Source organism: Euprymna scolopes, chromosome 11, assembly GCF_053919585.1.
Source record: "Euprymna scolopes isolate OS-2025 chromosome 11, ASM5391958v1, whole genome shotgun sequence".
NCBI classification, from domain to species: Eukaryota; Metazoa; Mollusca; class Cephalopoda; order Sepiida; family Sepiolidae; genus Euprymna; species Euprymna scolopes.
The window spans coordinates 60,647,651-60,662,650 of record NC_136492.1 but is presented as its reverse complement, the minus strand read 5'-3'; the positions used below and the strand labels follow the sequence as shown (position 1 = coordinate 60,662,650).

The 15,000-nt window shown below is 33.5% G+C and overlaps 1 protein-coding gene across 15 annotated transcripts in view; it reads left to right on the top strand.

The window, feature by feature from the left end:
• The window catches only part of LOC145287875 (fibronectin type-III domain-containing protein 3a-like), a 791,938-nt gene that overhangs the window by 753,610 nt on the left and 23,328 nt on the right, over positions 1 to 15,000 (top strand). For all 15 annotated transcript variants that reach the window (XM_080135773.1, XM_080135781.1, XM_080135779.1 and 12 more), the window contains 3 exons: positions 1,033 to 1,138; positions 3,287 to 3,459; positions 13,358 to 13,549. In XM_080135773.1, the coding sequence (XP_079991899.1) occupies positions 1,033 to 1,138; positions 3,287 to 3,459; positions 13,358 to 13,549 (471 nt within the window). The remainder of the gene's footprint in view (positions 1 to 1,032; positions 1,139 to 3,286; positions 3,460 to 13,357; positions 13,550 to 15,000) is intronic.

Below are 15,000 nucleotides of genomic sequence, written 5' to 3'. Positions count from 1 at the left end.
CATGGTGCAGTGGAGAAAAAGGTGGTTGGTTAATTCTAATGCATCGCAAACCAAGCTTCTTCGTTTTCATCATAATCGCTCTGATCCCCACCACATCCCAATTGAAACGAATAGCTCTCGTCTTGGAGAAGCTCCATGTCCTGACAAACTTCTGGGACTCACCTTTACTCCTGATCCGAAATCAAACACATACATAAAAATCTGTTGCCAAGATCACGATAAAAATGATGGGATCACTCTACTGTTTCAGTAAGTATCTCATTGCCGATGCGATCCTCTATCTGTATAAGAGCCAGGTGCACCCTACAACAGAATACTGTTGCCAGAGAAGTCGCAAGCCTGTCTCTGCTCTGTTGCTATTTTCATGGTAAGTGCTCATCTGAAATCCAATTATGGTTCCCCTTTGCCAAACTTTCACAAAAAAAAACACTCTATTAGCTACAACCACTATATATGATTTTCCCACTCTCTATCTGTGCCTGAATGTAAATGCAGATTCCATGAACAAAGCTTCTTTCCCTAAACTGACCACCTTTGGAACACTGTTCCGCTGGCATGCTTCCCTGCTAAATACAACATGGTGGCCTTCAAATCTAATGTAAACAAATTCCTGTTGAGTCGTCCTCATAAATAATCAAATTCTACCCAATTTACACCATGAATGATTACTAGGGCTAGAACAACATGTTCTTTTCATTGTTTTGACTCGATTATGGATCCATTGATATCTTATATGCTTTTATGTGATGTGGTTCTCGGTGGATTAACTGTGTCGGATATATACTCGAGAGTCAAAACAATAAGAATATGCTGTTGTTATAGCTCTAATGATTACTAAACTAACACCTTACATGCATTAACTCTTATCCTCGAGTGGCCTTCAGGCCATAAGTGGCGAGCCCCCCCAAGTAAAAAAAAAAAAAGTTTCTTGCAGAACCAGAGACGATAATTTGAATCATACACATTTATTTCTTTTGTTGTTTTTTCTTTCTTTTCTCATATTCTTACGTATTCATCAATTTTTCTTTCCAGTTTTCTGACATCTGTATCGTTACAACACCTCCTGTTGTTCCTGGCACTTGCCAAGCACCAAAACTTCAGGGTAAACCAAAGGCTAAATCCTTAAATTTACGATGGGGTACGTAGCACACATTTAAATAATTACTTTCATATTATTTTCCTCACTTCACAATTGTAGCGCAAAGCTTTTCACTTGTACATGGGGAAAACATGGACAAGGCTATGAACTTGAAAAGAGAAACAAAATCACTACCGACAGCTGCATAAAACAATTCAATCAGAATAAACTATATAAAAGCCAAGATAGACAAACTCCAGGAAAACATCTACGTTGTTTTGTCAAATTGAAGTAATTGTCAGATCCTTTATATGCAAACAAGTACAACAAAGAAACTGATCATCTTGAAAGTGAATTAAATTGCATAAAACATTGATTATTTATTAATTACAAAAATTTCACAAAGTATTTATCAATTGTTTTGCTGAATTTTTTTAAGCACTTTTACTAAATATTTATAGTTGTTATTGTTGTGATCCTAAAAGGCTGAAAAAGAAACAAAACAACTAGGAGGTAGAATCAACAAGATTATGTATTCAGTGAAATTGCAGAAGTAATGTATATATAGCATAACCATGTTGGCACACTGATTCTCATTAGATCACCAAAGTTAAGTAACGTTGACCATGGTCAGTACCAGATGAGTGACCATTTGGGAATACCAGACATTGTATATAGGGGGACATTGGTACCTCCCTGCAAAACTGCGAAAACATAACAGCATCATCTCCCCTGACAGGGATATACATGCGGCTGGGTACCACTTGTGAATTTCATACTCTCATGAAACTCGCCTAAGATGAATGCCACTCTAGTGCAGAAGTTATGTATTGCAAGAAACTGTTTCTGGATTAGTCATGCAACTGTCTCTATTTCCACCACTTTTAATAGTCCATGTAGTAATGCCGTGATCACCATAACAAAACATTCACTTCCAAACCTCATCCCTACTTTATATTTACTGCTTAACTCGCACCCATAATTAAAAAATAGTATATAAAAGTCAATGTTTGTCTGTGTGTGTTAAAGAAATTATGTTAACAGGATATTCAAAGTAGTTTTAATAAGGATTACGTATTTCAGAGAATCTGAATACACTTTGTAAATTTTTCTATCTAATTTTTGATTTATTACCATGGCCTTAAAAGGCCTATAAACAAAAGAAACAAGACAACAAGGAGGTAGTTAACAAAAGTATGTATTTACAGAAAGTACAGAAGTAATCTGGTGCCGGAAACTGCTTCTGGGTTAGTCATAATCATTCTCTCTGTTATCACCATTATTACTATTCATAGTGTCAGGAAGAGTCCATGTAGTGATGTTATAATGTCACAATAACTTTTGTAAATGAATAAATTTTAACAATTATTTTACCTGCAGATGACACTATTCTTAAAACGAATATTTTACATGAATTAAAAAGAAAAAGTACACAATCTACAAACACTTACTCCATACTTGGAATTGCATGATACCCATACCTAAATTGCAAATTACTGTCAGATCTAAGGAAAGAAATTTAGAAATCCGTTTCAAATATATACATGGTAGCTTCCTTCAGTCATGACAGACTATGGATACCCACTGTAAGCGTGCCTGCGCGTGAATTTTTTGTGGTAAGAGTTGCACAATCTTTGACCACACTTCTGAATTGGCATCAAATACCAGTGGCAAGTGGAGGTTCAGAACGACTGGAAACAATGCCCAGATAAGCGGAGAGCACATACAGCACTGAGACTTCTCAGATGGTCACCCTCTAGTACTAGCCAGGTTCAAAATTGTTTAACCTCAGTGATTTAATGAGAACTGATGTCTTAACATGATTATGCCATATATTATATATACATACATAAGTAATTTTTTAAAGAAATTGTAGCAAAATGTTATCTTGCCAGTAATATAGTACAATGGTAATAAATAAAAATTGGTTAGTCAGAAGTCAAGTTTTATTGATCAGCTTACATGCTATTTGGGTCTGACTTTGAAAATCTGACAAGATAACTTTATATGTAAGATTAATTAAATTATAAACAGTTTGCATTGTAACATTTCTGCATCTTGTCAGATGCTTACAAGATGATACTGTCACCAATGTTAGATGCTTTCATCCATAAACCAATCATGTACTTTGAAAACTTTCATCTGTAACTTTTTGTTAAAAATGAATTATTCTTGCAAATAAATCAGCGTTGCTGTTGCTATCTTCAGGTGCGCCAGAGAATGATGGTGGTTCTATGGTAATAGAATATATTGTCCAAATGGTTTCCCCAGACAACACAGCTCGGGAAGTGTACAGAGGCAGAGACACGGAATGTGTAGTAGCTGGATTGTTGCCTGGAAGACCATATCTTTTTCAGGTTAAATGTGCTAATAAAATTGGGGTAAGTTTATATTTCATTTAAAAAGATCTAATATATGTAATGTACGAGAAATTCTTTTCTCTCACCGTGCATGACTTGGAGCAGTGATTCTTAACATGGATGCTAACACCTCTTCTCAAATAGGTTTAAAAGCGTGTTACAATTTTAATAGAGTAAAACTGTTGTAAGGACCAATGTATGGATATCAGATCTACAACTTTTGAATGACACAAAGGCAATAATGTAATGAACAAGTAATAACAACTAACATCGGGAACTACTTAACCATAGAAATAGACAAGAAGATATCATTACAGATTAGAACATTCATGTCAACTACATTCAGTGATTATGATCCAATTCTCTCTCCTCTGATCTTGAGCACATAGTACAATGGGGAAAGGAGTGGCTGGTTACTTTTAATGCATCTAAAACCAAGCTTCTCTCTTTACATCATCAGCATTCTGATCCACATCTGGCATCAATTAAAATGAATTGCTCTCGTCTTCAGGAGGCCTCAAGTTTTGACAAGCTTCTGGGCTTGACCTTTACTCCTGATCTTAAATGGAACACGTACATCAAATCTGTTGCCAAGGCCGCTGAAAAAATGGTGGGATCTTTCTATCAATCCAGTAAATATCTCACTGCTGATGCTATTCTCTATCTATATAAGAGCCAGGTACGTCCAAGGATGGAATATTGTTGCCACATCTGGGCAGGAGCTGCTGGAAAGGACTTGTTCTGCCTTGATAAAGTTCAAAATAGACTTCGTAGCCTCGTAGGAGATGTCCTTTTTTCTTCCTTGCAACCTCTATCTCACAGAAGAGATGTTGCGAGTTTGTCTCTGATGTATCGTTATTTTCATGAAAAGTGTTCAACTGAGCTTCAATCTATGGTCCCCCCTCGCCAAACTTTCACAAGAAACACTCGTCTAGCTGTACACACTATCAATAATTCCTCCCACTCTTTATCTGTGCCTAAACCTAAACGTAGATTCCATGAACAAAGCTTCTTTCTTAGAACTGCACGCCTGTGGAATTGTCTTCCGTTTTCCTGCTTTCCGGCTGACTACAATATGGTTGTCTTCAAGTCTAACGTAAATAAGTTCTTGATGAGCCGTTCCATATAAGTTATCAAATTTACCAAATTTTTATTACTAATGATTACTATATTGTCCAATTTCTACTGTACACTCTTTAACCCTTATCCTTGAGTGGCCTCTTGGCCTTGATAAGTGGTGATGCCTATGTAAAAAAAAAAAAAAAAAAAGTGTTGATCTTACACTGTGGTCGAAGAATAGCTCGACAGACTGAAAAAAATTTTTTTTATCGAAACCACTCCAGACAAGGCATGAAACCACTTGATGTAAAGAGCTAAAAAATATGAGGTGCTTTCAATAAGTTTCTAGACTTTTTTCATATGGGCATTTTTATTGATGGTACACACATGAAACTCTAGCCTCCTTCAAAGTATTTTCCTCCGGCTGCAATGCACTTGTACGATTCAACAACTTCTGAAAGGCCCCATGGAAACCTTGTGTGAGAATGTCAATGGCCCTCGTCACGGCCTCCTTCATCTCCTCAATTTTCTCATAATGACACTCTAACATGACATTCGATGGACTCTTAACCATAGTGTTTAGTATGTTACAAAGAGAGCGGTGGTTGCAAAATACTCATGACAAGACTATTTAGAGATAGATATGTTAATAGTATCTGGGTCATAGACCGAGAGCTTAGAGAGCAGTTGTGTGCAAAGATCTTGTGATGCCCGAGAATAACTCCTTGATTATATGTCCTAAAGTATAAGTTTTAGTACTAAGAAATATTATAAAGGGAGATAACTGGAATATTAGATGCTCCCCCTCCCACACACACATACATACATGCACAACTTGGATGCACAGTATCCTCCACCATACCACTGGTAGAGAGATAGACAATATTATCTATATGGGTTGTGCTCAATATCACTGCAAGTGTTATAAAATATGTGATATAGTCAGTACGAAATTTCAACATTTGAGTTGACCCTCCTGAACTTAGATCTGCATAAGCTTTATCACTTATTGAACGTTTTCCCTAAAAATATAGCAACTAATAAAAATATGAGAGAGAATTTTGAAGTAAATCACATTAAGAAATCAAACGAAATAAGATCAAGGACAAAGGTGTATTCAACTCAACCACCAATTCTATCTGACACGACATCTGTCACTCTTGCTCAATTTGTGACTTTGTGTGCAAATCATTTGCTGAATTAAAATCTAGCAATCGCCATAAGCATTTAAACTGATTTTACCTTTAGACACGAGTACATCAAAAGCAACAGAAGTGTGTGTATATATATATATATATATATATATATATATATATATATATATATATATATATGAGAGAGAGAGAGCCACACACACACGTTTCCTCTTCTCTTCTACAACTCTTCAGTGTGACTAGGTGCAGCGAGATTCAAAATCTGAACTTCAGTGGCTGGTGCATAGTGCTCTATCATTTGTAGTGGAAGAAATATATTTAAATGAACTATTAATTATTTATATTATTTACGATATTGGTACTCAAAAGTATTTAATTCTTTTTATAGTAGAGTATTGATTTAAGTGGAAACCATTATTTCCTCAACCAGAAGGCTTGATTCATATATATATATATATATATATATATATATATATATAAGAAATTTAAGTTGAAATTTACAATCAAATTCATTGTTCGACTGAATACTCCAAAAAACAATTTACAATTTAACTATCTTTCTCTCTCTCTCTCTCTCTCTCTCTCTCTATATATATATATATATATATATATATATATATATATATATATATATAATCTCCTTTCTTTGATTTTCATATCAGTCTCTCAATATTTTTTTCACCTAAAGGTGCACAAATAAATGTGCTTTGCATCCTTTTAATTTAATTTTGATGTGAAAGTGAGGTCAGCACATGACATAAACAGGAAGAAAGAGGGCAGTGGAGGAGAAAATTGCAAGAGACACTGTTGATTTAGGCCATCTAAATGAAATTGATTTTTGGTACCATAAAATTCCAAAATGATGGTGTGAACCCAACACCTACATCTTTGCTTATACAGTCAGAAGACATTTGTAATTTTTCCAATGGTCTTAGATGATATCTAAACCAGTTCTTCGATTCCTTCATTGCAAATGTTGACGTTAGCATTGATCATAAAATTGGTTCTTACTTTTCTGAGAAAAGCCTCGACGCAAAGTCGCTGATGGTTCAGCCATATTGAAATATGGCTTGATACAGGATGATAATTTGGCTAAAAAAAAACCCCCAAAAAACAAGTCAATAACTTTCAGATGACAATCAGAAAATTATTGGTGGAGAAAAAGAGATGACGAAAAACATCTTTGAGAAGCTTGATTAAATTTCAGAATGTTATCAATTTCTCATCAGCCATTATTCTCCTTTCCTCTTTCTCTTTCCTCCGTCCGTTGCTCATATTCTTCTCTCTCTCTCTTTCATTTTCACACTTGCTCACTCCTTTTGTTTCTCTTTGCCTTCTTCTCTCTCCAACTCCTTCATAATAACTTTTCTTTGTCATTCTTCCCCGATACACAATGATTTTTCAGCAATGTTGTTTCTTTGTCTTTATCCTTCTATCTTTGTCTTTACCCCTCCTCCTCTCTTGCTAGCTTGTTGTACAAACTCTCTCTTTGACCAGTTTTACCCCTCACTCTACTTCTGATATGTCATGTCCTTTTTCTTTTTCCTACCAATCCTACTCCGTCTCTCTTTTTAGCTTGTCCTACTTTCTCTTTCACTCTGCTATTCTCCCGTCTGATCTAACCCCTTCTCTTCTTCCCCTCTGATCTAAGCCCTTCTCTTTCTCCCGTCTGATCTAAGCCCTTCTCTTTCTCCCGTCTGATGTAACCCCTTCTCTTTCTCCCGTCTGATGTAACCCCTTCTCTTTCTCCCATCTGATGTAACCCCTTCTCTTTCTCCCGTCTGATGTAACCCCTTCTCTTTCTCCCGTCTGATGTAACCCCTTCTCTTTCTCCCGTCTGATGTAACCCCTTCTCTTTCTCCCGTCTGATGTAACCCCTTCTCTTTCTCCCGTCTGATGTAACCCCTTCTCTTTCTCCCGTCTGATGTAACCCCTTCTCTTTCTCCCGTCTGATGTAACCCCTTCTCTTTCTCCCGTCTGATGTAACCCCTTCTCTTTCTCCCGTCTGATGTAATCCCCCCTCTCTCTTTGTCCCGTCTGATGTAACCCCCCCTCTCTCTTTGTCCCGTCTGATGTAACCCCCCCCCCTCTCTCTTTGTCCCGTCTGATGTAACCCCCCCCTCTCTCTTTGTCCCGTCTGATGTAACCCCCCTCTCTCTTTGTCCCGTCTGATGTAACCCCCCTCTCTCTTTGTCCCGTCTGATGTAACCCCCCCTCTCTCTTTGTCCCACCTACTCTACCTCACTTCTGTACTTCACTCATTCTTTTGCTTGCTTGTCCTTCATACCTCTTCCTTTTTGTGAAAATTTGAAAATAACGTTTCTGCACTGATAACTGAATTTTTTTTATATAGTAAAAACCAAATAAATAAAAATCTCACTATATGAATTTAGTTGATTGCATTGTTTATCCATCTACTTTTCCAATTATCTTTACATTTTCTTAGATTTTATGGAAAATTGTATTCATATATATATATATATATATATATATATATATATATATATATATATATATATATATATATATATATATTACAGACACATGCAATTTACATACATATTTTGTTCATTCTATGAGAAACTCTGCCAAATCTGCATAAAATATTTTGTAAATTGTCCAAATTGGAGATAAACAACTTTCACTTACTAGGTAAACATGAAATGACACTCTAATAAACTTTCTCCTTCCTAAACATGGCCAACATAAACAAGTGTGTGTACGCAGTCTTTTTTCCTCTCTGATCTAGCTGACCCTCACAAGGAAGCTCTTGACTCTGGTGCTCTGCTTCGCTTATCACAGAAAGGCTGAACGGATATATTCAAACTTATGTTTATGTCTAACTTCTCACATTTGACTCTAATTCCAAACAAACCAACCCTTTGAAACTAGAAACGTTATCATTGATCAATGTTAAAATTAAAAACATAAAGTTCACTATTAATAAGCATTAAATTTAGTGAGAAAAAGTTATCTACTGAAATACTATAGACATGGAAATTGTTATATGTACATTTTTAATGTGAAGTTAATAAAAATGTTTTAGTAAAAAATAAATAAATAAAATAGCAATTATTATAATTGAAAATTAATATTGGCTAGTGTTATATAGCCAGGTTGTTGTTGTTGTTAATTACATGGACGCATGTATAGCAGCTGTGTGCGAATGACTGAGCTAAGTGTGAGATGACGTCACAGCAAAAAAAAAAAAAAAAGGGAAAAATATTATAAGAAGTATGTGTGCGCAAACCGGTAATCACGCCAGAGAATAAACGTGACATAGCGTAGACGCGTGTATGTAAATGCATGCAAAGTGATGTCACCAATGGGGGAAAAAGAACTATAAAAAGAACGATCACAAGAGAGACAGATAACGTTTGAGATCTAATGAATCTAATGAGAGACGTGGATAATGTTCGTGATCATGTTAGAGATGTGAATTATGCTTGAGAAGACTACCACATCACAGCCGTAATGAGAGAATGAGGAAATAAATATTGTTGTACAAAACAAAAGGAGAGTTGAAGTTATTTCCTATTCTTTGTATTGGTCTCCTTCGCGACTGAAACCACACACAATATGTGTTGGTTTCCAGACAACGTTACAGGGGGCGGTATTCGAAAGGTATTCAAGGAGCACGTCAGAGAAAGACACAGATGTGTTATGCACTGTGGCCGAGAGCGACAGGAAAAGGCCTGTAAAATATCAGTTGTTTCGCTAAGAAAAAAAGTGAATCGAGTTATTACTTTTCTTATGTTCTTTGCGATGGAGACTACAACGTGTTGGTCCCTACATATTTACATCTAAACAGCCTCATAAAGACGTCTTTCTTTATTGGATGTTTGTACACATTGATAAAATAAATCATTTTCATCTATCTTTTACAGTTTTGTAACCAGTCTTTACTGTTTAAGACTGGGTGAGGAGGATGTCGATATCAGAGGTCGGACAAACTGAATCTCTCCTTTTTCTTTTCTTATTTTGGCGTTAGCTGCCAGTGTTTCTTTTATTTCATTATTTTATAAACAAGGTATATCTATATTTGCCATGATTCTCTGGACATCTCCAGACCCACTAATCATCCGGATTTATTTAGGATATCTTGACTCCTAGCATTTTATTTATTCTAAGAATCAGCTGGTTGTTCCTCAACTCACTTGATTCTCTTTAAAGCATCTACGGTCTAGATTAACCAAGTCTGTTACAAGGTCATCCAATATTTAATGTTAAATAAGAGTTGTGAACCTATTCTAATATTTCAACTATTGCTTTTGTTGGAGAAGAAATAGGTTTATACCTTTTTTTTCTAGTTAAGAGTTGCCTTTTGCTATCAGACGAGTTTGAGTATCTTGTTTTGTACGAAAAGTAAAGGCAAATCAAAGCTTTTTTACTTGAAACGTGAGACATATGGCAACAGCATTTTAAAAAAAAAAAATTTCTTTTAATAAAGATAAAAAGAAAGAATATAATCCGGCTTTCATTTTAAAGGAAGGCGCATGCATTGGTTAGCTAGTTATCAAGAGCTTGCCAGAATAAAAGATTTTGAAGAGCAGTGATTCTCTCGCTTTTTACAGGATTTCATCAAAATGTCCAATATGAGAAATATGAGAATTGGTAAAGATGATTTTCTGTGACTAATCAGAATCTTTCCCCTGTGCACTAGAGTTTTTTTAGTTTTTTTTTTTTTTTTTTTTTTTTTTATTCCAACATATTTAACTTAGAAAATGTTGCTGGAATCCTGAAATTGAGAATAAAATTGTGTGTTTGTATATATGTATGTATGTGTGTGTGTGTGTATATATATATATATATATATATATATGATGAAAATAATGGAAATAGTACTCCGACAAAATAGAGAAAATAAAAAGGAACAAACCGTATTATGTGTTCATCAACGTTTCGTCTTTATTTCGAGACTTCCTCTGGATGAATGAGATTAAGAAACCAAAAAATATATCAGTACAAAATATTTGAAAATGTTTCACGTGCACAGTGTGACGCAGTTCTATTTCAAAGAAACGGAAAATTGATGTTGGAAATTCAAAAAGGAGGGGGGGGGCTGGCGCTGTTAAAGAGAAGGAAATTTTAGTGACGTCATATAGTCGTTAATTTAATTTAAAACTATGAACGCAAGTTTATATTCTATTGGGAAAAAAGATATATCTGTTGAAATTCTCGAAATAAAGACGAAACGTTGATGAACACATAATACGGTTTGTTCCTTTTTATTCTCTCTCTCTCTCTCTCTCTCTCTATATATATATATATATATATATATATATATATATATATATATATATATATAATGATAAAAATGGTATAAAAATTAGTGACATCTATTATATAAAGGGCAAACGTCTGTGTGTTTGTTTATTTATTTATTTGTATATCCGCTAAAGACAGATGCATCAGAACGTGGCGAAACCAATATCATTTTAAACCTCGAACTTTTTGGACGACAAATATCGAAAAATTGGCTAAAAACATTAATTCCTTCGCCCTCAACTGGGCACTTTTCTACAAGGAGAGGTCGCTTTTTTTGCCGATATTTTCGAGTCATCCCTCTTTTCGATTGACCAGCCTTAATTTAAGCCTTCGACACTTCCGGTTTAGTGATGGATGCAATCGCAAAGACGTCACATTTTTTGGGTGGGAGTTCACATTCTTTTCCTCCTTTGTGGTACGAGTTCGAACCCACCTGTCTACCTTTTTTTTTTTTTTTGCTCAACACATACGAACACCCGGGCAATGCCGGGTACTCGAGCTAGTCATTAATAAAAGTAAAAATAAAATGAAAATGAGGATAAAAAAAAAATTAATATCATTTTTATCATTAATCTTATTTAAAACTTTATCTTATTTTTATTATTACACTTTTCGTTATTATAAATGGAATACAAATTTGGTTTAAAGACAAGTGTAAACATTTTTTTTTTTTTAATAAATAAATATTTATTAAAACAAATTCAATATTTCGAACTATAAAAATTCCAGAACATTCAAGACTTCAGCAACATCTGAAGACGTTCCAAGGATTACCACCGCCATGCGACGTTAAAAAAAAATAATTAAATTAAATGAAACCTGGATTTTCCTGATTAATTTATTGTAATTCTAAATATTGAATTTGTTTTAATAAATAAACACATTTATTTATATAAAAAAAAAAATGTCTGCACTTGTTTTGGTCTTAAAACCGTTAAAGTTTTAATTTATATTCCATATATCAACAGTACTTAAAAAACAGTGAATTGAGATATATATATATATATATATATATATATATATATATATATATATATATATATATGAATGGAAATATATAAAAAAGAATATGAAAAGTATAAAAGCTTATAACCTTTTATTCGTTTTTAATTGGTGACGTGTAGGAATACAAAATAATATAAAAGAAAATTAAAAAACTTTTTTTACAAGTACATATTTTCGACCGATCCTTCAGTCTTCATCAGTGTAGTGAAAGTGATGAGCATACACGGGGAAAAGTAAGGAGGAGGAGGAGGTATAGCCAATATATATATTAAAAAATTCTGGAATTTCTTTTAAACTTCAGATTTTTTTTTCACCAGGCTCTGATTATTTGTGAAACCATTGGTACCATGTGATCTAAACTTCTATAAAATACATATATTCATATCTTGAGAGACAGTGAATACCATATGTATGAGTAGCTGCAGATGTAATTGTGAGGCAAATGTTGCCTAATCTCCAACAGCATCTCTCCTTTATCAGCACTGAGAAAATAGCCAATATATACTAGCTGTACTGCTTTAATGTTGTCCAGCATCTATTGCATTTAAATTTCTTGTGTAAATGTTTCTATATTCTATAATCAGACATTTTTTGTGATGTTATATAAGCTAAAAGTGAACCATCTGGTTTTAATTTAATAAGAAACAAGCAGAACTGGAGTAAAATAAATATTTTTATAAAAAGCAATTAGGGAATGGTGATCTGATTAAAAGAATAACTTATTTCCTTTAGTTGATTTATTATTTAAGGTGACTATTTAAGAATTTTTATATATTATAAAACTGCTTCATCAGATTAATTTTTTTAAATAAATTGTAGAGAATGGTGTTAGTCTATTGCAAATAACACGGTGCGACAATAACAAATGAAAATTGACTTGTCAAAATGAAAGTTTTATTTTTCAGCTTAAATGCCATTTAGGTCTGTTAAAATCTGGTAATAGTATTAGAAATAAGAAATTCTGTATGTAGATTGGTCAGTGTATGGAATTAGTTTTTTCAAACAGATTATCTACTAACTAATGGGAAGTAATTCTGATTTTTTATTAGTTAATTTCCTTATACCTTAAGGAATCTATAAAATTAATTGTTTGTGCGTGTGTCCAGATTGTGGAAAGAGAGAAAAGCAAAGAAACGAAGCTTTAATAGAAATGCTACGGTTTTGCACTAGGCAACGCTGGGTAGCCCTGCTAGTTAATGATAACGAGGGTGTCTATCTATTTTCATATCGGTGTATAAAACTTTTCTAAAGAAAAGGTTTTCGTTCTGTAAATAATACTTTCTTGCAGGTGTATTATTGAAACTCAATAATGTACTTAGACTTATTAAATGAAATTGACTTGTTTACTGATTTAAAAAGCTTTTGAACATGTACTCCCTTTTTATCTTTATTTTTATTTTTTATTAATCATATTTTTGTTTGAAACAACCTAGGCTGGTCCCTGGTCTGAGTCATTGGAGGTTGTTAGCGGTCCAGGTGTACCTGATGCACCTAAGCTACCAACGGCCAACTGTAAGTCTCCCCATTGTATACAAGTCAGTTGGGAAAAGCCAGTGAATAATGGTGCTACAATTACAGATTACAGGCTAGAATGGCAACACAAGGAAGATGCAGACTTTACACAGGTAAGTGAGCGCCTCCCCTTTTTGATTTCATCTCTCTCACTCACTTAATTACATACATACATATATATATATATATATATATATATATATATATATAGTGCCGGGAAAACTCGTCTCCGGAAAACTCGTCCCCTTTCGCTAGGTAGGAAAACTGGTCCCTTATTGAATAAATATCGATTGAAAACACATTTTATGATCATTCTTGAAGGAGATATTACTTTTTAAAATAGACTATAGCCCCCCCCCCTAATATTTTTTTAAAATATTTTTACTTGTTTAATGTTTTTTTTTTTTTTTTTTAAATAAAATCGATTTTCTAAGTGTCCGTTTTCTACCTAACTGGCTAAGGTTTCACTTATATTAAAGCGTTTATTATGTTCATACAAAGTTAATTACAAATTTTTTTTTGTTATTTTAACGATGTTTTTTGGAGTCATAAAAACAATTAAAAACAAAACCAAAAAATTAAAAACATGGAGCGATTCGATTTTTCGTTACTTTTTTGTTTTGGTTTTTTAATTATGATAGTTTTTTTTGTTGTTATGTTTTTGTTTTCTCTCATACCAAATGCACTCATGCGTTATTTAAAATTATAATTTTATCAATTATCAACATTTATTGTCGTCCTGTCAAATTTTACAAAAATTAACTAATAAATTAAAAACGAAATATTTTTTTGGCGCGAGAGATGCCATGTGCTAACAATCTCTCGTTAACTAATTTTTATTTTTTTTTAATTTTTACTTCAAAATTCTAAAATCAATCATTAAGAGAAAAAGTAATCACTAAATAGATTTATTAATCAATTTTCTTGAAAACCCCGCTATCGTTTATCAAGAATCTTTTTAATTTCATTTTTTGTTGGTTGCTTTTCGGAGGGAGATATAGTTTTTACCCCCCCCCCCAATCTCTCTCTCTAAATTATATTTTAAAAAATATTAAAATTTATTATTTTCTTTTTAAAACCAAATCTCCCTCAGTAATTTCTTTAATTTTCTATTTTTAGCGATTATCAAGACCCCTAAGATGTGATATACTGGACATTATTTCCCGTTCGGGTTTGTATTACTGTACACATAGATTCGAAAAAGTTGTCAAAAAACAAATATATAACAAATAAATGTTATCAAAGGCAAGATAAATTACTTTTCTACCAAACTGGATATAATTTTCGTGTTTTTATTCAATTTAGCATGTTCATTCAGCTCAAAAAGCATACAGTGTTTACCGATGTATTGGAAAATTTAAAATGGCGGCCGACTCTCTCTTTAACACGGTAAGTTCGGGAAAAGGTGTTATAAATAATAAACTAGACAAAATACTATTAAAAAACCACCGAATATATGTCAAGTTACGCCACGGTAACATATATTGAGCAAATTTCTAACAGTATTTTGTCTAGTTTATTTATTACACCTTTTTACGAACTTACCGTGTTAAAGAGAGAGTCG